The sequence below is a fragment of the Bos indicus genome, chromosome 8, assembly GCF_029378745.1.
Source record: "Bos indicus isolate NIAB-ARS_2022 breed Sahiwal x Tharparkar chromosome 8, NIAB-ARS_B.indTharparkar_mat_pri_1.0, whole genome shotgun sequence".
Taxonomy (NCBI): domain Eukaryota; kingdom Metazoa; phylum Chordata; class Mammalia; order Artiodactyla; family Bovidae; genus Bos; species Bos indicus.
In genome coordinates this window covers 110,252,942-110,276,455 of record NC_091767.1, presented here as the reverse complement: position 1 = coordinate 110,276,455, position 23,514 = coordinate 110,252,942, and the positions used below count along the sequence as shown (strand labels likewise).

Below are 23,514 nucleotides of genomic sequence, written 5' to 3'. Positions count from 1 at the left end.
TACCCTTATCGACTAACTCCAAGGCCTGCTTTGACCACTAGTTGCTACTAGTAACAATTTACCATAAATATTATGACTTACAGGGGCTTCCCAGGTGGCTTAGAGGTAGAAAGAATCCACCTGCCAAGGCAGGAGATCACTTGCAATGTAGGAGAAGCAGGTTCAATCCCTGGGTTGAGAAGATGCCCTGAAGGAGGAAATGGCAACTCACTCCAGTATTCTTGCTTGGGAAAGTCTATGGACAGAGGAGCCTGACAGGCTTAAGTCCATGGATCTCAGAGTTTGACACAGCTGAGCAACTGAGCACACACACACACACACACACACACACACAATGACTTAACTCAAATGCATTATCATTCTGGAAGTCAGAAGTCCTCAAATCAAGGTGTTATTGGGGCCCTGTTCCTTCTGGAGGCTCCAGGGGAGCCTTTTCCAGATTCTAGAGACACCTGCTTTCCTTGGCCTGAGCCTCTGTCTTCAAAGCCAGCAGCACAGCATCTTTTAGTATCTTCCTCTGACTCAAACCCCTGATTTCACTTTCTTTGATTCTCCTGCTTCTTTCCCTTATCAAGACCCCTGTGATCATATTGGACTTGCCTGGATATTCAGGAGACTCTCCCTGGCTCATGAGCCTTACCTTGATCACACTGCAAGTCCCCTTTGCTATTTAAGGTAACAGATTCACAAGCTTGGGGATTAAGAGATGGACACCTCTGTGGGCCATTGTTTTGCTTACCAAGCCACCGTCCCAAAATGTTTATGAAAATATGCCTATATACCTTGGTGACCACACGGAGTGAATCAGGCAGCGGAAGAGCCAGAACCAGAACACAGGCTTCTTCCTTCTTCTTTCTCCCACCCCTTAGGACCTCCTGTTCTGTGCTATTTTCTTAATTCTTCCTATTCTCAACAACAGTGATTTCTACGCTGGTATTTTGCTGTTTGTACTTGTTATCACACATGATGCAAAGCATTCAGAATGGGTAACTTAGAAATCCCATGCAGTTATGTCGTAGATTAGAGCTGAAAAGGATTTTAGGAACCATATAGTAATCCCCTTATTTTAGTGGTAAAGAAACTGAGGCGCCAGGAGGTGAAGGAACCGCCAAGTTCTCACAGTCAGAGGCAGAGCACGCCGCCCAGTCCAGGTTCCGAGTCACCTGCTTCAGGCAGCGTTTTCTGAGACCGCCAGCCTTAAGGAACGGCACGCTGCTTCTCAGCTGCTCGATCTCGTCTCCCAGCCTTGTCTGTGATCCCAGGCCGGTCCCTCTCCTCTCGGGGTCCCCTCATCAGCGGGTGAAGCCCCGCCTTCCGTCCTGGGCCAGGCTCTGCCCTCTGCTCCCCCTCCACACCCTTCTTCATTCCCTGAGGTCCTGCCGAGGCCACGCTTTCTCGGGCAACTCCACTGCTGCCATCCCTCCTTCAGGTGCCTCTCCTGTGGCAGACGGGGTGTGATCACTGTCTAAGCCCCTAACGTGTTGCGGGGAGGTATGAACAAACTCCTGGGCAAAGCGAGAATCAATGTGTGGGATACAGGGAGGCACCCCGAGTAGGAGTAGGATAGCTAGACTCCTGAGGGCAGCTTCTGCCATGAAGGACTCAGGTAACTGTCAGCAAATCACCTCACTTCTCCAGGCCTCTCTGTAAAGCAAGAATATAGGACTACCTGATCCCAAAGCACCTTCCAGTATTTCCACAACGCTGCTATGCATAAAAGGGCTCGCGTCAAAAACGTATTAATTTGCATTCCAGATTGTCAGTCTACAAAAGAAAGCAATAGAGATACGATATTCAGTATTGTATCCGCTCTCTTTTGTTTGTTTGTTTTAAATAAACTGGGGACAGAATGTTCAAAAAAACCCAGGTAGAACATGCTTTTGGCTTTATGATGCTGAAGCTGGGTTGGACAAATTCCAAATGTAACTGTGTAGTGCTTATTCATGTGAGAAATTCTTTGCCTTCAAATGCACACTCTCCTGGTTTAAGAAAATGCCAGCACAGCTTCTATATTGAGAGGGTCTCTTTCGTGCATTTAGCTTTTTACAACTTCTCTGTTGTATTCACAAGAAAAGAAAAAAGGATTTCACTTCTCTCCTTCTCTTGGAACAAAATGCCTTTGGGAAGGATTGCTGTCTTTGGCAGCAGGCAAAGGCTTCTTGAAAGGAAGGTTTCTGTTCCATGGTTGAAACAGTCGCCATGGCAACCAGTCATCACGGCTCCAGCAACTTTTCACAGACACTCTCCACTCAGGAGGCCCTTTTCCGTCGTGTTGACAGAGCATTTGCATCTGTGAGCCAGAGTTCTCCACTCTCGGTGACACTCATTCATCCAATCACGGGGATGCTGGACGCCATATTTTCAGTTACACGTTGCCTTATATTTTGTTCCAAATTATTAATTTGGTGAAGAATGGGGTTAAACTTTATACTATTTACATTTTTATGGCAAATATGATATCTCAAACTTGTAATGGGGTCTGCTTTATGCATGCTAGATAAGATAAAATTGGGGAAAGAGAGTCCTTACCACCTCACTAATTGGAATAACAGCTCCCATCTCACTCATACTTACTTTGCGGGGTGAGGTCAGTTCACCTTCTCCCTGTGAAGCTGTCTCCCCAGGCTCTTCCTTTAATCCTGACTCCTCTCCGAAGTTCTACTCTCAAATGTTCAGCTTTCTCTCCCACATCTTGAGGCAGGAATCTAAAATTCAACCTTTGCAGGACACACGCCGATCCAGTCCCTACCCCACCAACTTCTCCTCTTTTATCATTAACTCTGCTTAACTGTAGCAACAGGCCTCTCTGCCTCTCAAAACGAAGTCTTGGAATTATAATTTTAAAGCACAAGTTTATACTTTTTCACAATTAATTTTACAAATAAGAAAATGAGCTCTAGAAAGGGGAAGTAATGTGTAGAAATCTCTCAGAAGAACTGGGATAAAACCTAAGTTTCCTAATTCCCCATTTCAGTATTCTTTTCTCTCATACCAGAGAAGCACAAACAAAATAAATCAAATTGCCCCTGTTACTCCCTCGGCCTTTCTCCTCCGCTTCCCCACAAGCACAATTCCTAGACAAAGGGTAGTCCTTGAAACATTTTTTTAAAGATAAAATATCTATTGTGAAAATTTTAGAAAATAGAGAAAAACATGGGAAAGAAAAGAGATAACCCGTTATGATCTCATCATCCAGAGGAAGTAGCTGCTCACATTTTAGTGTGTTCCTTCCAGTCTGTTTCTGAACATGCTTATCCAGTCTCTTGCCAATATACAGTTAATTTTTTTCTTCGAACATGCTCTGCTAGAGAGAGAATTCGGATGAGAATCAATAGACTTAGGAAGCCCTGAGGCGAACTAGTCGTGCGACCTTGAACAAGTACCTTACTCTCGCCCGCAGTCTCCTCAACTAGCTAATTAAGAGATGGGACTGAATAGCCTTTATGGTCTCCTCCAACTCCAGAATGGTAGCCCACCGAGGTTACTGATCAAGTGAGGAAAGGGTTGGGATAGATGACGCAGAGGTCTCTTTAAACTTCAGAGATTATAACACATGTTATCATAAAGAAGCAAATACTTGGAGACTCAAATTAGCGAGTTAAAGCCTACCAAGGAACAGGGCCTTTCCTTCAAGAATCTTATCCATTTACTTGTTTCATGTCCTCGTCTCTACTTTATTTCAGCTACAAGCTCAGCAGTGAGGAATCGTCATCTGGGTCCTCTCACGCGGTAATGGATATCTCTCTGCCTACCGGAGTCAACGCAAACCCAGAAGACTTAAAAGCTGTAAATGTCTTCTCTTAAATATTGTTATGGATACTTGCTTTTATTTACTGCATTATTTTACAAAGCTATTTCCATTCATTCTATGTCACTTTCTTAGACTCTCCCAGAATATTCTTTTCAAACTGATAATCTACCTAAGTTTTTATTTTTCAAAGTGAAACTGAAAAATATTCAGTTTTATATTTATATAAATATTCAGGGGCAAGTATTATGCTTGCACGTACAGAATAGTGTGCGTGCATGTGATGACATGTTCAGACTCTTTCAAGAGGAGGAGCTGCTCTTCACTGTCTTTAAGTAGTGGATTACATCCCCACGGCCTCACATTCCATCACTGGGTGAACGCACTTAAACAGAAAGGTCACGAGTTAAATTTGAGCTCCTCTCTTTGTTCCCTTAGCTTGTGGAACAGGTGGATCAATTATTAACTGACTACGAAATCAAAGATGGGCATGTTATTCTGCAACTGAACTCGGTAAGTTCCACCTCTCACCATTTTTCATTTATTATTACTATTTAACAGCTGCTGCCTAAAATATTTTGAGTCTTTTGTCTCTCATGATTTTCTTAATCTTTGAATTTGTCAGATTCCTTCCAACGAGTTCCTTTGTGTTCGATTCCGGATAATTGAACTTTTTGAAGTTGGGTTTCTGAGCCCTGCCACCTTCACAGTGTATGAGTACCACAGACCAGGTAATCAACTCTAAGGTTTCTTCCGAAGACTGCTCTGTATTTATTATGGAATTTGAAGAAAGGCGCTCGAGGCCTGCAGATTGTATACATTTCTTCTCTCGGGGCTCACTCTACACAAACGTCCCCACTGGGACAACCAGTGGGTGAGCGAGTCCCTCCGCTGCTCCGGCCCTCAGGCTCTTCATGTTTGGAACAGGCGAATGGACTTGACGGCTCCCCTCACACTCTTCGCCTCAAGTCTGTCTTTGGTGCTTACTGTTCCTCTTGCGTTGAAGAGAAGGCCGTTGACCCTACTGTTATTTCCAGTCTTCACAGAGTCAGTGTCCCCTCCGTCCACATTCTCAGCACTTTGCAGAGAGCTCTAGCACAGCGCTTGTCGCGCTGCATCCTGATTGTGTGTTTGCACGTCTTTGTACGCACCCCCAGAACATTCTCATCCTTCTGTCCCAAGCATCTACCCCAGGGTCAGGTACATGCTGCTGCTGCTAAGTCGCTTCAGTCGTGTCCGACTCTGTGCGACCCCGTGGACTGCAGCCCACCAGGCTCCCCCGTCCCTGGGATTCTCCAGGCAAGAACACTGGAGTGGGTTGCCATTTCCTTCTCCACAGGTACATAGCATGTATCAATAAATGATGGATGAATGACCTCTGCGTTTGGTCATTCAGCCACGTCTGATAACTCTCCACTTCTGAAGAGCCCTTTGGTTCACAAGGCAGACAACTTCACTTTGGACAGTTCTACTTGTAACAAAACTCTTAAAGTGAACCAAAACTCTGAGACCCATTCAATCTAGTTTTACTTCTGAAATCATAGATTATGATACTTGGCCTCTCCTTGAAAAAGGACTACACACACACACTCAGCCATATGTGTGTGTTTCTTTTCTCCTCCTGAACAATAGGAAAAAACAATGCTTTTCTGCTCTAGCCTAAACAATTACCAATTGTAATTCTTTCAATAGACTCTTGTGTGACATAATTTATTTCTTCTCATTCATTGAAACACCAAATACTTTCATTCTCAGAAATGAGTATGGAAGAGTAAGATTTCAAGTACAGAGAGGGAGAATATTTTGAGTGTAGAGGGGCCTGTGTTAGGACAGGCAGTTAGTTCATAATTTAACTTTCCTGGGCCTCAGCTACAGAAAGAGGGTTAGGAGTGGGTGATGAAGGAGCCATGGCCGAAATTCACTGACGGGTAAATGGCGTGTCTGCCGGCCACCTCTTCTAACTGCGCTTTCATCGCCACAGATAAACAGTGCACCATGTTTTACAGCACGTCGAACACCAAGCTTCAGAAAGTCTGTGAAGGAGTAACGTGCAAATGTATCGAAGGTAAACTTCGTTTACTGTGTTCAGGCTGTATACTTGTTTAACGCAGCCACTCATAATCTGGGGCTAATCTGGGGGGAGCTGTTTGACAAACTGTCATTTCTCAGAAATGTAATCTCATCTGGTGGAAAGTCATTCCTCGAGCACTGTAAGGCTGCATCGCGACGGCTCCAGAACAACCCGATAGTCCCACTGTGCGGAGAAACACCATCAGGCGGTTGTTGGGTATCGGAAAGACAACATGATGTGACATTCTTACCTTTTACCTGGTCTTTTTGGTGCAACAGGACCATTGCGTAAGAGAACAGCGGCTCTGGAATGAGCCACTATCTCCTCTCTCCTTCCCCTGGCCCTCCCCAGTTAGAGACGCTCTCCATTCAATTTTTTGCCAATCAAGGCAGCTTTATTGGCCAAAGAAAAGCCCCAGAACTCAACAGTAAACAACTGCGGACTCCATGAGGGTCTGAGTTGATTTTGGTTTTCTTTTGTTTTTCAAAATCCTTAAAATCTACACTTTTTCTAGGCACATATTTCTCCCTCTTACAGCATAAGTCGGTCATCAGTTTGGTTCCTTCAAGAGATTTTTGATTACACTCAAAATGGGAAAATGTCCTCCTTTCTTCAGTGAAGCATATACATTTCTGAAGAGCTCAATGTGGAGTGACTACCCATTCTAAGTCCCGTGTTCAAGATTTTGGTTTTTTTGGTTTTGGTTTTGCTTTGCATATTGTTTCACTTTATGGAAGAGGAGAAAATGGGGACAGGTCTTAGGAATCTGATATTTGTAAGATTATATTGGATTGTCTCAGGGCAGATGAGGAAAAACTGTGTTTACTCCCAAAGGTGTCCGTTCCTTATGTTAACCTAACTCGTGCCGTCTTTCACAAAATCCAGCTGACTGTGGGCAAATGCAGGCAGAATTGGACCTGACAATCTCTGCAGCTACTAGAAAGGAAACAGCATGTAAACCGGAGATTGCATACGGTAAGTTGGAAAGTTTAATATATAGTTCCGTTAAACATGACATTTTAAGAAAACTTGATCAGTTAGGAAGATCTACAATTTTGCACAGTGATTACGTAGATGCAACATTCCATGTGCTCCCTTGAAGGAAAATGTCATCAATTTTCAGCATTAACATGCAAAGTTATTTATCCTTCAGCAAAGAAATATGATTTTCATTAAAAATGATGGGAGTGAGGTACACACACAGCCAAAACATTTTATTCCACCAGGCTCCATTGAATTAAAAGTGCTAAAACATAGTCAAAGAGAACATGTGAGAAGCCGCAGAGGTATATGATTTCGCTCCTGCATTCTTCCGGTTGATGGAGCAGAGACAGAAACAAAGATGGTTTGGGGGTCTGAGTGTTTTTCAAACTCCCTCCAAAGACAAGGTGAAAGTGTCAGTGCTAAATAATTGTTACTGTGTCACAGTCGCAATCCACACTTGAGACTCTCTCCATCTCAAAAGGAGAATCTCCTTCTTGTCATCCAGATCTCAGAGCTAAATCAAATGCCCGAGTAGAGTTGCAGACACAAGCTCCTCATAGAATTAGATCCTTTGTTTTCTACCTATAGCTTCCAATGTTTACTTCTGTCTTTTTTAAGAAAAAGAGAACGAACAGATAGTACACTATTTCAAGTTTTTCTTGACAGCTGGTAGGAGGGCTTTTATAAATAAATAAATAAGCACAGTGCTGTTCACGGAGCCTTTCCTGTTTACCAATTGTTTTCGTATATGGTCTCTCATTGGTGTCCCATGAGCCTCCTTGGAGGTAACAGTGAAGAAACTGAGGCTCTGAGAGATGCAATAATTTGCTCAAAGTCATGCAGGAAGTAAGTAATAGAACCAGGACACATTCTGGTCTCCAGTATTATTTCCAGTAGGTAACACTGAATTCTATTAATGGAAATAACAGCCATGAGAATGACTCTTGTGTGGCTCATGATCTTTCCTTCCTTCAAATTCATCTTGAGTTTTAAAAAATGCTAAAAACTTGCCTAACGCAGCCAAGACCCACTGCAACTTTTAAAATATACTGAGACTTGAAGAGAATTCTATATTGTTTTAACAATTTTCCCCTAAAATTTAGATCCAAATTATTTCTTTCCATGATAATAGAACAATTTTAACTCTTAAATTAAAAAAAAAAATCTGTTTTAACACAGAGAGTACATGCAATCAGGATCTAGTTTACCACATTCAAGAAAAAGCTTAGCAGGCTTTTTTGGAGCTACAGGTTAATGATGGAATCACAGAATAGAAACAAAATTAAACGGTCCTTCACTCCGCCTATGCCTACAGTAGGTTCATTGCCCTTATCTACTATAAATAATTAAGAATCTGAAATTCAGGACATTGTTTAAGCCACTAATTTACACAGCCTTTGGTTCTGCCACACTGAGTTCGTTCACTGAGCTTTAAGTCTTACTAGCTAGATGCTGCTGCAAAGTCGCTTCAGTCGTGTCCAACTCTGTGCAACCCCATAGATGGCAGCCCACCAGGCTCCCCCGTCCCCGGGATTCTCCAGGCAAGAACACTGGAGTGGGTTGCCATTTCCTTCTCCAATGCATGAAAGTGAAAAGTGAAAGTGAAGTCGCTCAGTTGTGTCCGACTCTTGCTAGCTAGCTAGGATCTCAAAAATGAACAAAAAATTTTAGGTCATTCACTTTAACCCCAAAGAAAGCAAGAACAAGAGGAATTTTTCTCAGGTCACAAAGAAGAGATGGGTCTCTTCAAGCTGGTCGTTTCAGACGCGAAGTCAAACATACCATAGGTTAAAAATTGATGCCTGAATGAACGGAAGTGAGACTGTATCATATCAAATAGCTGCCAATCCAAACAAAGATCAAAACCAATAAAAGCCGTCGAGGCATGGAGGTGAGGAAACATGGAGACTCCTACGACAGGTCAGAGTGATAGATACAGGACCCCTCTGTGGGCATGCAGAGAAGGAAGAGGCTCTTCGTCTTGAAAGATCAGAATCGGAACTTTACATCTAAGGTTTATTTTGTTTTGTGTGTTTTTTAAAATTTAATATTGCTCTTACCCTAATCAGCCTGTTCTGTAACAGTGGGCAGAGTGACTCTGACTCTAAGCAGAGTGATCCCTTAGAATCATGGCCAGAAGAATCTCGCTGGGAGTGCTGGGAAGCCTTCTTGGAAGAAATGAGATTTACCACAGGGTGCCCATAAGAGCTTGCCACACCTCATTTTTTGTTTGTTTGACAGACTCTGGCTTCTATTGGACATAGAATGTTGTAATAAGCATAAATTATTGTGTGTGTGTGTTTTTTTTACCAGCTTATAAAGTTGAGATCGTAGCTGTCACTGAAGAAAATGCTTTTGTTAAGTACACGGCAACTCTCCTGGATATCTACAAAGCTGGTAAGAATTCATTCATTAGTTCTTTCGTTCAACAAATATTTGGTCCTTACTATGTGGCAGGCATTATATTAGACACAAAGGATATAGCTTGAATAACACAGCCAGAGCTCCTGCCTTCATAAAGTTTATATTCTATTCGAGGAGACACATTTTTTTTAAAAAGGAAATGGACAAAATAAACAATCAGAAAGTATAAGTGCTGTATTTGAAACAGACATGAGTTAATAAGGGAAATACCTTCAGAGTAATAACAGATGGCATCTTTTAGGAAATGCTATTAAGAGTTAGCTATTCTTAAAGGCGAGAGTAGAGGGAATCAGATGGGCAGGAGCTGGGTCGTACCAGGGTTTATAAGGCAAGGTGAGAAATTTGGATTTTATTCTAGAAGTTCAAAGGGTAGCTAATAAATGGTTCTAGGTGGGCAAGGAACGTTTTCTGAAGATGAGGTATCCTGTCATGTTAATTTTGTCCCTGTCATGATTAAATAAATAAATAAATAAATAAAAATCATTCTGGCTGCAATTGAAGGGAGCAAGAGTTGGAAGAGGAAAACCAGTTAGGAGCATCTATGAAGTGCAGAGCCTTGGCTCAGAGGCCACATGAGTCTTGATAGGCTAAATGAGCTCTAGTAACCAATACAATAAAATGAATTCATATGGAAATAGCACATAAAACAATGGTTTAAAATATGTTCCCTTTTATTCCCTAAGTAAGATGACCTACAAATATTATTAAATTGCTTGTCAAATGATGTAAATGGTAAAAACAAATGATTCATTAAATCATATTTAACTCCAAATAAGTTTTTGTTGGTTTGTTTGTTTTATTTAGAAATTGTCATTTTGTTTGACTCACTGTAGGGGGCCTCTGTTTGAGCTTTGATTTGGCAACAAGAAACCACATCAAATTTTTCCAGTTATGTCTCTACTGAATTGATAGTCATTACATGACATCTAGCTTCAAAAAGTACTTTCTGCTAACAGCGACAGTATTGTGCAAAGTACAGAACCCTTTCTCAGTTCTGCTAAACTAGCAGTACTTACATTCAAATGTTTCTCATCTTTATGATACCACCTAACATTTCCAGGTATTTAATATCGATTATCAGCTAAATTATAAAAACAATTTATTGAAATGTCATGTTTAATTTTCCTAATTTTCTTAATTTTTATTCCCCTTCAACCCTCAGAGTTTTACAAAACATACTTGATGAAGTTTCAGGATTCACGTTTTAAAAACCTTAAAAGTTCATCCATTTTTGCTTTTGTCACTAAAAACAAAAACACTTTCATACAATCAGCTTTTCTGTTGATATTTTGTTTTATGTCAAATGGCATACCATTCTTCACTTTGTAACAACTCTTGCTTTATTTTCATATTTCCTTTACTTATTTTTATATGATCAGTTTTGCCATTCATTAATCTTTCAGCTTATTAAGGCTGAAATATTTTGTCTTGAATATCTAAATATTGACATAATTGCTAGAATATCATACACAAATCACTAATGTATATATATGTATGTGTGTATATTTGTATATATATACACACTTTCTAAGTGTTTACTCCTGTGTCTGTGACTATCAGATGATGTGGTTTATAAACTACCGTTGCAGTTTTAGCACTATTGGCTGCCTTTCAAAATGCCAGTATTTTTCCAATTTTTATTATTGCAATTTTTGAAGTCTCCACACTATTTCTTTATTCCGTCTAGTGTATATTAGGTATATGGTAGTAAATATCAAATTTATGAAAACAATATTTAAAGTGATTCTTGTTTGCCTTGTTTCTTTCATCGCATTATCCGGAGATGCTTGACTCAGAAGGTGCCAAACTGAAACAGCTGTAAATTTCAGGATTTTTGCTAAAGTCCCAGATTTCTCCCTGACATTACATTTGCACCAATAAGGTGTTCTTATAAATATTTCTCATTGACACCTTTTTTCTCAGTTTGATATGTTGTCCTTTCTGTGCTTTGAGTTCAACAAAACCCATGAAGCCATCTTCAGAGCCTCTAATTTTTTAAGTTATTTAAAACATGTTTTATATTCAATAGTTGATTTTCTAGGAAATGATTGAACTTTTACTACCTCATGTATATTTCTCAAAAGCTGTGTTCTCATTTCAGCAGGTAAGAAATTCTGCTGTAAGTGGGGCCCTAACTCTAAGCCGTGGCGCTTGGCTCATTCCTTTTTTCCTTTTGAAATGCTATCAAGTATTTCAAATCTGAAAGTGTTTATTTTTAATCATACACTAGAGTTTAAAATTCTAGTAATACTTTCCAAATTTTTCTTTGCTTGATCGACACTCTGACAGTTTTTTCTGACTTTTACTATTCCAAATGTTTCACTGTGTGAAGTTGATTTGTGATGGTGGCTCACTGATGATCACAAGTGTTCTTTATTTGTAACGTGATTTTGCCATTTTGACAAAATAGGTAAGCACGCTTAGCACTCTGATCTTTTCACAACCCAATTTTCAAGCACTTTTGCAACCGACATACGTATCATAAGCAATAAGACATTCCTATTTTTACCAAAATAATCAAGTTCTTTTCATTCCAGAAATACAAATTACTTATTTTGTATCAATTATCGCCTAGTATCAAAAGATATTCCAGACTGTTCTGAACTTCGTGCAGAATCATGATTCCCAAGCTGTAGTTCTTTATCGCTATCATTTCTTCTCTGTTCTGTCCGTTCAGAAGACTCATGTTTATGACATTTAAAAGGAAATGTTAAGAAAGTTTTGCATAGTTTGTTATCTTTTCATTCTGGCTCTTCATTTTTAACATATATAGATTTTTAATTTATATAAAATAGCAAAACACCACACATTTACCACTTACACAAGAAGTCCTGCTAAAAAGAAGCCAAAATAAGAACTAAACTACTTTGAATCAAGGGCAACTATGTAGTTCAAGGATAATGATGTTATTATCCTGTGACCAGTGTTTCTCCTAAAACACAGGTGAGGATATAAATGAAAAAAAGATGAGTGATTGTTGAAACTGAGGTTAATTATTCTCCCTTCTGAATATGCTTGACATTTTCCATAACAAAAGGTTTTTAAAAATAATAAGACGCCCCACAGTAACACAGCTTACCGTGACAGGGGCTGACTTGGCAGATAGTGCTGGGAAGCTTGCTTGAATGTTGCTGCAGTGGGAAGTCATGTATGCAGGGTCCCCAGCAGAGCCTCAGAACATTAGCTTGAACTAATGTGGGTACACTGTAATTTATTTTACTAATTAAAGTTTACCACTCGTGCAGTTTCTATTATGTGCTATTTAGCAACAGTTTCAGAAGTTTTTCAGGATTTAATAATTAGGATGACTCAGCCAGAGTTTAATAACTGGATACCAGTCCTGAATATATAGCAATGAATGCCCTGGCCTGGCCTCAAGAAGTTTCCAGCCTAGCAGAGAAGTCAGGCATGTGGAGGGAAACATGACGATAGAAACTCAAGTGTAATGGGGATGAGGAGAAAATATGTACTTAGGACACAGAGCATCAGGGAATATTTCCTGAATACTGGGAGGATTGAAGACGTCTTTAGAGGTGGCTGAAAGAAAGAAAGTGAAAATCGCTCAGTCGTGTCTGACTTTTTGCGACCCCATGGAATAGTTCATGGGATTCTCCAGGCCAGAATACTGGAGTGGGTAGCCGTTCCCTTCCCCAGGGGATCTTCTCAAGCCAGGGATCAAACCCAGGTCTACCACATTGCAGGCGGGTTCTTTACCAGCTGAGCCACTAGGGAAGCCCCTCAACTCTGGAAAGGTTCTGCTAATTCCTGGTTCCAATGAAATAATGACAAGCACTTTAATAAACCTCACAGCAGTTCTGCAGGGTAGGTTTTACTGTGAAGCCCATTTTGGGGATGAAGAATCTGAGCCTCATTTGTTCAGGTACACAGCTAGGAAGTGGCAGAGCCGGGTTTAGCTTGGGGAGCCTGATCCCAGAGTCTGAAGTCTTAACCACAGGGACAGTGCCAATAGCCATTAGCCTGTTGATGGAAATTTACACTGAATAATGAATAGCCACGAGGAACAGGAATGCTCAAATGAGTTGAAAACTGTGACATGTGATAACCTTGCTGTGTGTCTCTCAGGAGAAGCTGCTGCTGAGAGAGACGCTGAAATCACCTTCATTAAAAAGACAAGCTGCTCCAACGCCAATCTGGAAAAAAGAAAACAGTACTTAATCATGGGCAAAGAGGCCCTGCAGATAAAACACAACTTCCGTTTCAAGTAAGTCACCTGTATTTTGGAGTCTCTGATCTTCCATCCAAAACTGAGTGCAATTTATTCTTAAACCCGCTACATGTTTCTTTCGTGCCCTGCTGTTAACCAACAGACCATTAGGAGCCTACATGTAATAATGTGAGCTTAAAACAAAGAACGCCTCAAAACCACCAGGGTAGCTGAGGTCTCGCTGACGATAAACCAACTGAGTGCCCAGGTCTGACGATTAATCTCGGCTCACTCATCGACTCCCCCTTTACCGCATCTGCCCTCTCAGTCCTCAGACTGTTCTGTTTGTAAGGAGGACAGTGTTTGGATACATGTTTTATTATCTGTTTTTTGAAAAATAGACATTGAAACAGATGTTGTTCATGCCTTTAACCATGGGAGCCCCGAGCAGCTCATGATCTCCAGGGTTTGTGGACCTTCCCAAGGAGATGCCAGTTCAGAGGAGTTTGGCCAAAAGCCTGACCCCTGGGCACCTGAGCAGCTTGGCTCAATTGAACTCAGCTCTTCTCTATCTGTGGCCACCATCACAAGTGATTCATTTGCATTATTCCTCGGCAGGTACGTCTACCCGTTAGATTCCTCGACCTGGATTGAATATTGGCCTACAGACTCCAGGTGTCCATCGTGCCAGAGATTTTTAGCGAATCTAGATGAGTTTACTGAAGACATCTTTTTAAATGGCTGTGAAAACGCCTAAAGGTCAGCTGCATCCAGTTTGCACTATGGACTCCTGTTGTTGAAGTTTCTTCTTTTTTTTCCCCAACATTCACAGCTGGTCTTATTTGGAAAGTTCATTCTACTTAGAATGGGGGACACTTGCTTTTATTAGAGAACAATTTAAGAGCAGTAACTCTCCGAAACAGCATGTCCTTCAGGGGGCCTGGAGACAGACACTCATTCCAAGGTTACTGGACACCAGAAGCAATAAATCGGAACCCTCCTGAAACCTACCGCTCAGGAATGCTTGCCGGGGACAAAGAATAGCCCCACTGAAATGTAGTTTCTTACAAAAACATGGCCTTTGCTTGAAAGAAAATACCATGGAACAGAAAACCGATCATTAAAGCCTGACTTTGCTTTCAAAATGTGCGAAAAAGCGTGTTATTTTATGCTAGGTCAGCAGCAGCTGCACAAAGACAGGCAAATTGAGAAAGGTGCAGAAGGCCGCCCCTCAAAGCCCTCAGCAACCTGAGAAGGTAGGAGCCTTGTCCTGGCCACCTCCCTTCCTGTTGCCTCTCTGTACCCCCATGCGGATGCCCTACTCCCCTCCCCACCCTCCCAGCGCCTACTCCTTCCCCCTGGAACTTGCTCTCCTGGAAGGCAGGCCCCCGGGCAGCCACCTGTTGAGGAGAAACCTAGTGGAAATCCAGACACCTCTGCTCTTGCTCCAGCCAGGTCTCTGAGCCTCCCTTCCGGATTTATTAATGAGGATTTCTAACAGCAGGCTCGTTTGTAAGTGATACTCTACAGCACTTTAGATCTTATGGAAGAGTGCTCATATTTATTCCCATTTAATGTCTCCAGAATCTCATGGAGTACGAGAATTATTATTGCCCCCATTCCAAGAAGACTTGGAGGCTAAGGACCCAAAGGGCTTTGAGGATGAGGAATTTGAGGCTCAGAAAAGGAAGCAATTTGCCCAGCCTAGTAAGGGCGAGAGTGGGAGACCAAACCCCAAGGCTTGCTCACAGTCCAAACACCTCCCTCTTCCACTTCACTGCCCCATCCCATCGCTTGTCAGGTTTGATTTCCTAAGAGCAAGGCAGGACGCAGGTGGAGTGTCTTTCTTCCTTAGCTATAGTTTAACCAGCCCCGCTGAAGTGTCACAAGGAAACAAACCCTGGATGGAATGGCAGCAGTGACTGAAATGCATCCCGTTTTTGAGAAACCCGCGCCTTACCAGTTAGCCTCACGAAGCTACACAAGGCCTTGCACTGTGCCTCGTAAGTTAAACTAAGATTTTCCAGCTTCAAGGAACTAAGGATTTATTTTTGTAAATGTCAGAACTCACGTTGAAGGCACTCCCTTGGCAAAAACAACCCTTGTGTCCAATATGCCCCAACTCGCTGCCAACAAGGGGTGAGGGGCCCCCAGAGCAGGTCTGCGGCGCCTCCGGTCACCTTCTTGCTGAAGGCCGGGCGGCAGGACCTCTGCAGTAACCTCCCCGTGGCCCCAGCATCTCCGCCTTCTCCTTGAGCACTGTTTCAAGTAGGTCGTCCACGGCAGCCTAATTAACTCACAAAGCAGCTGAACTTCCAAACTTCAAAGCAGGCCTTTGTGAGTGAGCCTGGCTCCGCTGAAGAACCCACCAGCCCCTCTTCAGCAAACTCCTAAGGACTTAGACATACGTCCTGTTGGAGGCTTTTGTGGCCCTTCTCACAGCTGGGGCCCCTCCTCAACCCTGTACTCCTCTGCTCAGGCTCTTGCAGTTATTTGCTTGCTCGGTGTGCAGCCAGCCTCCTGGCCTCGCTGTTAGCTCCAGGTGGGCAAAGTCTGGGTCCTCTCTCTCCTGCTGTGTCCTGTGCCTGGCTTACCGCCAACACATTCCAGGAACTCAACAGCTGCTGCTGCTGCTGCTGCTCAGTCGCTTCAGTCGTGTCCGACTCTGTGCGACCCCAGAGACGGCAGCCCACTGGGCTCCCCCGTCCCTGGGATTCTCCAGGCAAGAACACTGGAGTGGGGTGCCATTGCCTTCTCTGCAACAAGTGCTGGCGGATTCTAACCCTGGCAGGGGTTTGGGACAAGCCTCTTCATCTTTTGGATGGCCTGTGCATCAGGGGAGTCAAACACCTTAATGCCTCTTTTATCTAGAGCCCCAAGAAGAAACGCTATCATCTTTTGTTATGAAACGGAAGACAAGACCATGGCATGTCAGCGTCCACATGTCAGGCATGTATGTCTTCCTGTAAATGTAAAGGGAGCTCAGAGAAGTGAGTGAGCATATGAGTTGGAGGAACTTCCAGAGGCTTTCTGGAGGACTTTTGGAAAGGTAGAGAGAGACATAGTGTATTAGAAGCTGGTAAGAGGTATGCATGGGAAATAGATGGGGAAACAGTGTCAGACGTTATTTTTCTGGGCTCCAAAATCACTGCAGATGGTGACTGCAGCCATGAAATTAAAAGACGCTTACTCCTTGGAAGGAAAGTTATGACCAACCTAGATAGCATATTGAAAAGCAGAGACATTACTTTGCCAACAAAGGTCCATCTAGTCAAGGCTATGGTTTTTCCTGTGGTCATGTATGGATGTGAGAGTTGGACTGTGAAGAAGGCTGAGCACCAAAGAATTGATGCTTTTGAACTGTGGTGTTGGAGAAGGCTCTTGTGAGTCCCTTGGACTGCAAGGAGATCCAACCAGTCCATTCTGAAGATCAGTCCTGGGTGTTCTTTGGAAGGAATGATGCTGAAGCTGAAACTCCAGTACTTTGGCCACCTCATGCAAAGAGTTGACTCATTGGAAAAGACTGATGCTGGGAGGGATTGGGGGCAGGAGGAGAAGGGGACGACAGAGGATGAGATGGCTGGATGGCATCACTGACTTGATGGACGTGAGTCTGAGTGAACTCTGGGAGTTGGTGATGGACAGGGAGGCCTGGCGTGCTGAGATTCATGGGGTCGCAGGGAGTCGGACACGACTGAGTGACTGAGCTGAACTGAAGAGGTATGCTGCTGTTTTGCTGCTACGTCATGTTCAACTCTTTGCAACCGCATGGACTGCAGCCTGCCAGGCTCCTCTGTCTGTGGGATTTCCCAGGCAAGAATACCCCAATGGCTCAGCAGATAAAGAATCCACCTGCAATGCAGGAGACACAGGAGATGTGAGTTTGATCCCTGAGTCAGAAAGATCCCCTGGAGAAGGAAATGGCGACCCACTGCAGTATTCTTGCCTGGAAAATTCCACAGAGGAGCCTGAAGGTCTACAGTCCACGGGGTCACAAAGAGTCAGACACGACGGAGCATACGGCACATGGAGAGACATGGGGGACTTTTCTGGTTAAAGGAAAAAGCATAAGGCAGTCTTCCACTAGGGGTAGGCAAGACAATTTAGGTGGTAAACAGCTATATGCTTATTTTAACATGTGTTAGAAAAAAATATACAACTAGCACATCAAAGCCATGATATAAAATTTTCTTTGAAAATAAATGTATTTGTCAAAAAGTCTATTTAAGGAAAAGTTTTTAAGTAAATAAAAGTCTAGGTTGTTCCTAGGGCAAAAATCATGAGGTTGGCATGCATACACTTGAAGTTTAGGAAACCCTGTCTTAAGAAAATATGTGGAACTGACAACCCGCCAAGCTTAAAGCGGGCAGCCTGACTCCTGATTTCCCGGGGAGGGATCTAAGCCAAAGTCATGCTCAGTTTTACTTTCCAGCCCTTGTGATGCTAATTTATTCAGCAACATCCAGAAAAATATGTACTGACTGGTCGTCGAAGGTTGGGCTCCAGTTCCCTAGATCCTTGCCCTTGTGGAACTTGGATTCCAATGAGAGGAGGTGCATGGCAAATAATGATCAGTCATTAGGGGACTGAGTTTGAATATCAGGTGATAAAAGAGCTGTGAGAAAAAGAAAAAGCAGAGCAGAGCAAAGGAGCCTGGGAGCGGTGGAGAGAGGGGCTGCGTCGTAGTAGAGCAGTGAGGTCAGGGTGGGCTTCAGTGAGCAGTGAGACTCAAGCAAGGTGAAAGAGGGAGCCACGTGGTGATCTGAAGACTGAGTGTTCCAGGCAGAGGGAACATGCCTGAGCCTGAGGCAGGAGCTCGGCCGGGGTGCTCCGGGGAGAGCAGGGAGGCCAACGTAGCAGGAGCAGATGAGGCAGAGGTGAGGCTGGTGGAGCTGAGGTCAGAGAGATCACAGGGACAAGAGCATGCTGGTCACGGATGGGGTGCTGCTAATCTTACGCAGAGGGCAGGGTTTGGAGCAGAGCAGTGACGTGGTCTGTCTTATCTGTTAGAAGGACAACGGTAACTGCAGCATTGAAAATGAGGCGATGGTAAAAACTGACCAGCTAGGCTACTGCTGAAAACCAGGCAGAAGCTGATGGTGATTAAACAAAGCTGAGTTTCCAGAGCTTCTCAAAAGATGTTAGAAAGAGCTTGTTCTAGGATTTGGGCTTGTGCTGGATTATTTGGGGAGGGCTCAGGGACTTGGCTCCGGGTTGGATGCCGCCGGCAAGCAGGGGTAATCCTGTGATTGGGGGGCACTGGTTGTTGTCTAATTAGGAGGAAAAGAAGGAGCAGTCACCCTTATGTAAGACGGGAAAGGGGGATATTTGGTCACTTTTCGTGATTTGGATTACGTGCTTGTTTTATCCTCTGCTCAAACATGATTAAGGAGCAGTCTTTTTTTGTGTGAAGATTCATTTGGTCTGATGCTGATGTTCTGTGACATCAGACTCTGAGGACCAGGCCGGGTCCAAAGGACACCAGGGCCCAGCTGTCAGGGCGGCTCTTCCCTTTCAGACCCTTCTTCCTAGAAAATGCACACGCAGGCTCCCTGGCAGTCCAGTGGGTAGGATTTCACCTTCCACTGCAGGGGGCATGGGTTTGATCCCTGGACTGGGAACTAAGATCACGCATGCGGCAAGGTGCAGCCAAAAACAATTTCTTTAAGATGCATGTGTACGCATAGTACACAAATCCGCATGCTATTTCTGAGGCCCCTGCAAGTCCATGCATTGACCTCGTGACTGAAAACCTCTGTCTCAGAGCTGGAAATTTAGCAGCCAAATCTGGAAGGTTCTCAGAGATACAAAGCAACTCTGCATCCTAGGGTTTTCCTAGTCCTGAAATCAGATGGATTCTGTGGGTTTAATGTGATGTGAGTACCTTGTCACCAGTGGCCTGATCTTTTTAACTTTGAGTTGAGATTCAATTATCCCTTTATGCCTCTGACTCAGAAAGAAGGGAAGTTAGGAGGAAGAAAGGAAAAAATGAAGCAGAGAGGGTGGCGGGTAGGAAGAGATGGGAGGGAAGAGGGACAGGGTTTTAAGGACAGGAGGATAAGTTGAGAGCTCCGTTTCTAAGAACCTTCTGGATTCTTCTCAGCTGGCGCGGTGCCCACCCTGACAGACATGTTGGCAGAAGCTGATCTGCTCCTTGGAGCTTGGTGTCCCCTCCTTCACTGGTTCCGTCATTATAATCAGACACATTGTCTATTACCTACACCATCAGGAGTTATAGGATCCTAAAATGTCCAAAATAGGAAGGACCTAGAGCTTACCTCCTCCACTTCCTTCATTCTCACCTGGGAAACGGGCCCAGAAGAGCGGCTGCCGTGGTCACGGCGCTGCTCAGCCCGAGGGCTGAGGCACAAGCCCGAGGCCTCTGACTCTGCTCAGCGTTGTTCCCACGGTGCAGACGTGCGGAGGTTACGGAGAAGTCGAGTGGGGCTCTCTGTAAGGAAGCGTTTTCTTGGAGCCAGAGCTGTTCAAACATAAACTAGGCTCTCCAGGGGGGACCAGGCTCCCCATCAGTTCCGCCGTCCAGGGATGCTGCAGAAGCATTCAAAGTAGGAGGCTGGCCCCAGTGATGTCCAACGTCCCTGCGGCTCTGAGAGACCGTTGATACAAAGGAAAACATCTGCTTTCCTTCCTCAAGCCCCCGTGTTCACATCCGAAAACAGTTCCCCCTTGAGAGGCTTTCTGTGAGACGTAAGTGAGGTAACACAGAGCTTGCACATGGAGTGATGGGCACGGGGCCTGGCACACTCAGTGTAACTTGCAGTTGCTGACAATACAGCCCTGGCCCACGACAAGGGATGAACCAGCAAGGTTCTTGCCTGGCATCCTGCCGATTGCATTTCGTGGAGTATCCTCTCAACGTCTCACACCCATCGTGTGAGGATTGTCATCATCTTTAGGAAGGAAACAGCTGCGGCCACAGGAGGCTGAGTAATTGGCCCCGGGTCTCATACCTTTACAAGTGGCAGGGCCACGGCTCAGATGTGCATCTCTGGGGCTCCAGGGACCCTGCTTCTAGCCTCTGAGCTGACTGCGTTTTCCCACACAGGAAGGGAGAGTAGCGTGGTCACTGTGTAATCCTGGCAAAGCTTCTGCCTCCCTGGGCCTCAGCGATGTGTGTTCATTGGAGGCTCCGAGCCGTCCCTGTGCTGGGACCGCAGGTGAGGCAGATGAGGGCTCTGGGTACAGGGTCCTGGGGCAGTGGGAACACGTCAGAGCTTTGTAAAAATGGATCCTGGAATCAGCTTCCACGCGGAGAAAACACAGCTGGCAGAACTCTGGATTGGCAGGTCCTCCTACGTTGCCTCAAGGAATTTGAGTTACCAGTAGAGGTGACGCTTTTTCCTTTGTGAGCTTCCTACACAGAATCATAAAGTCCTAAAGTTAAAGCCTCCCTAGAGATCATCTAATCAAGCTCTCCCCGTTTCACAGAGGAGGAAACAAGCCAGGGAAGAGCAGGGACTCTCCCAGGATCCCACAAGGGAATCAGGGCGGGACCAGAGTGCCAGGCTCCGCTTCCCCATACCAGCACCTGGGGTCTGTTCCCACCGGCTGGGCCGAAGGGGCAGGAGGGCAGAGTCCGGAGCCAGGGGCTGGGGTCCAGGGGCTGGGGTCCAGGGCTCACATTGCTAGCAGATGAGATGAGAGGAACCAGAACTGTCCTGGAAAGAGTAATTTTCATTTGGCTGGAGATGTGTGTGTCTACGTGTGTGAGTGTTTTGACACTGCTGGGGGTGGGTGGAAAGGGGGGTTGAAGCTGACTAAGACAAGGAAATCGGAGCTGAGGAAAGAATTATATGGCTTAATAAACTTTTTTCCAAACATAGAAGCTTTCGGAAATTAGAGTCAGGACTGAACCCTCGTTTCTGAGAATAGAGAAAGGAGCTGTGGCCAGGGGACAGGGTTGGTGGTCATTTCTCCTCCTCTTGCCAGCTCCTACCAACTCTAAAGGCAGAGGTCAAATTGTGGCTTGCTCCGTAATTAGATGTTGGGTGTGGAAATCACAGCAGCCTCTCCGTTTGACTGGGCTTCCCAGGTGGCGCTAGTGGTAAAGAACCCACCTGCTAATGCAGGAGACTTCAGAGACGCGGGTTCTATCCCTGGGTCGGGAGCGGGCATGGCAACCCACTCCAGTATTCTTGCCTGAACAATCCCATGCACAGAGGAGCCTGGCGGGCTACCACCCATAGGGTCACAAAGAGTCAGACACAGCTAAAGCAACAGCCTGTTCCATGTGACTACAGCGCGCGTGTGTGTGTGTGTGTGTGTGTAAGAGATGGACACAGAGAAAGAAGTGGTTACCATGGGGAAGAAGTAAAAGCTGCCCTGTGGGGGCCAGCTGGCTGCGGTCTCTAAGTCACACAGCTTCCTGTGCGTCTGTTCTGTTTTGGAAGTGAGGTTCTCATTTCAGCCAGCCCAATGGACAGGGTTGTTGCAGGATGAAATTAGATCAGACAAGTGAGAGAACTTTTAAGCCGTAGAATTTTGAACAAACGTGGTAATGGCATTAACAATCAAAAGCATCTTTGTGTGAAGATACCACCGGCAAAGACTGCCTGGCGAGCTTCTGAAAGACTGAAAGAGGGTCTGCTACCGCCATCGTCCCCAGTCTGTCAGATTTCCCTGTTAGAGCTTCATTCCTTTGGCTCTGCAGGCTGGCAGTCTTACAGCAGGATTTTCAAAGTGCTGAAATACGCATTCTCAGTCACCACCTCAGACCGACTGAATCAGAAACCCTAGAAGGGAGTACCGAAATCTATATTTTAAACATCTTCAGGAAAATATCATAGGTACATTAAAATTAAAGAAGTGTTGTTCTAGAGCTCGTGAAATGCAGAGTTTCATTTTGTAGGTCTGGGGTGGCCGGAGACTCTGTCTCCCCCAGGTGATGCCTGTGGCGCTGGTTCTTGGACCTAACACGGTTCCAGATTGTTCCATAAAGTTAGGGATTCCCGCATGAACAGAAGCAACTGTTATCAGCCAGCACTTTAGTTGAGAACCATTGTACCCAAGGCCTTGCAGAAAACTCCGAGGGATTCTGGGGACAAGAGAAACACAGAGCTTCAAAGAGAAAGAGGGCTTGAGAAAAAAGAGGAGGTAGGGAATGCTAAAAGAAAACTAAATCGCCTTTGTAGAATGTGGCCCGAGCAGGTCTGGGCCTCAATTAACCCTTTTACCACCAAGAGCCTGCTGTGTTAGGGACTGGGAGGTGTTGGTCACATTCATCCGCTTAATGAATCCACAAACAACCCCCTGAGTTTGGTACAGAGGAATAAACCAAGGACAAAGAGGTTAAATAGCTTGGTCCAGTAAGTGGTGGAGCAGGGATTTAGAACTCAGACAGGCTGACTCATTAGCACTAATTCTGCCTCAAGTTTGGTCTCTGCCCTCAGGAAGCTTACAGTCCCATGAGGAATATGGACGAGGCCTGATAACGGCCCAGCCTGGATGATGCCCGTCTGGTCCTGTATTTCGAGAGTCTTACAGACAACTGCTGCTTTAGCTCCTGTAGCAATTCTTCCAGACCGGGCAAGGCACAAACGCACGGGCCTGGCTGTGCGTGAAAGTCCTGAGACAGGTGTCTGTGTCCCTGTAGGCGGGTGTTTAGTAGAGCGACTCGTATTTCCTGGTGTTCAGTGTCCCGAGCAGGAAAGCTCCAGCCCAGGAATAGCCTAGGCAAAGGGGCCTCCAGAACTGAGTCCGAGCCCCGCTCTGCGTCCTCAGCTTCTCACCCCTCACAGCTCCCCAGGCCTGCCTCCCTGAAGGGCAGGGGTACCTTCTGCCCACCATGGCTCCCACACAAGACCCACATTCACACAGCCGAAAGCCCTGCCCGCCCCAGGCTGGCCTGCAAAGGCCAGGCGGTCACCCCTGCACACAGGCGCTGGGGAGGGGCCGGCCGGCTGGCTGATCACTGCTGCTGCGGCCGCCGAAGGCCCCGACCCCAGCTCCGACTTGCCCCCACCCCCATTTCTGGCACATGCCCTCTCTCCCTGCCTCCCCCGCATACCAGAAATCACTGCCTTGGCACTGGGGATTCAGAAGGATGCCTAACAAATGAACACTGACCCAACATCTTGGCAAACCTATTTGACGATACATTCC

At 45.0% G+C, this 23,514-nt stretch overlaps 1 protein-coding gene across 1 annotated transcript in view; it reads left to right on the top strand.

The window, feature by feature from the left end:
• The window catches only part of C5 (complement C5), a 97,474-nt gene extending 82,937 nt beyond the window's left edge, over positions 1 to 14,537 (top strand). Inside the window, exons 34-41 of the mRNA XM_019966848.2 lie at positions 3,684 to 3,786; positions 4,187 to 4,261; positions 4,374 to 4,479; positions 5,730 to 5,813; positions 6,705 to 6,794; positions 9,117 to 9,200; positions 13,311 to 13,449; positions 14,011 to 14,537. Coding sequence (XP_019822407.2) covers positions 3,684 to 3,786; positions 4,187 to 4,261; positions 4,374 to 4,479; positions 5,730 to 5,813; positions 6,705 to 6,794; positions 9,117 to 9,200; positions 13,311 to 13,449; positions 14,011 to 14,149 — 820 coding nt within the window. The 3' untranslated portion in view covers positions 14,150 to 14,537. The remainder of the gene's footprint in view (positions 1 to 3,683; positions 3,787 to 4,186; positions 4,262 to 4,373; positions 4,480 to 5,729; positions 5,814 to 6,704; positions 6,795 to 9,116; positions 9,201 to 13,310; positions 13,450 to 14,010) is intronic.
• The last annotated feature ends 8,977 nt before the right edge of the window (positions 14,538 to 23,514 follow it).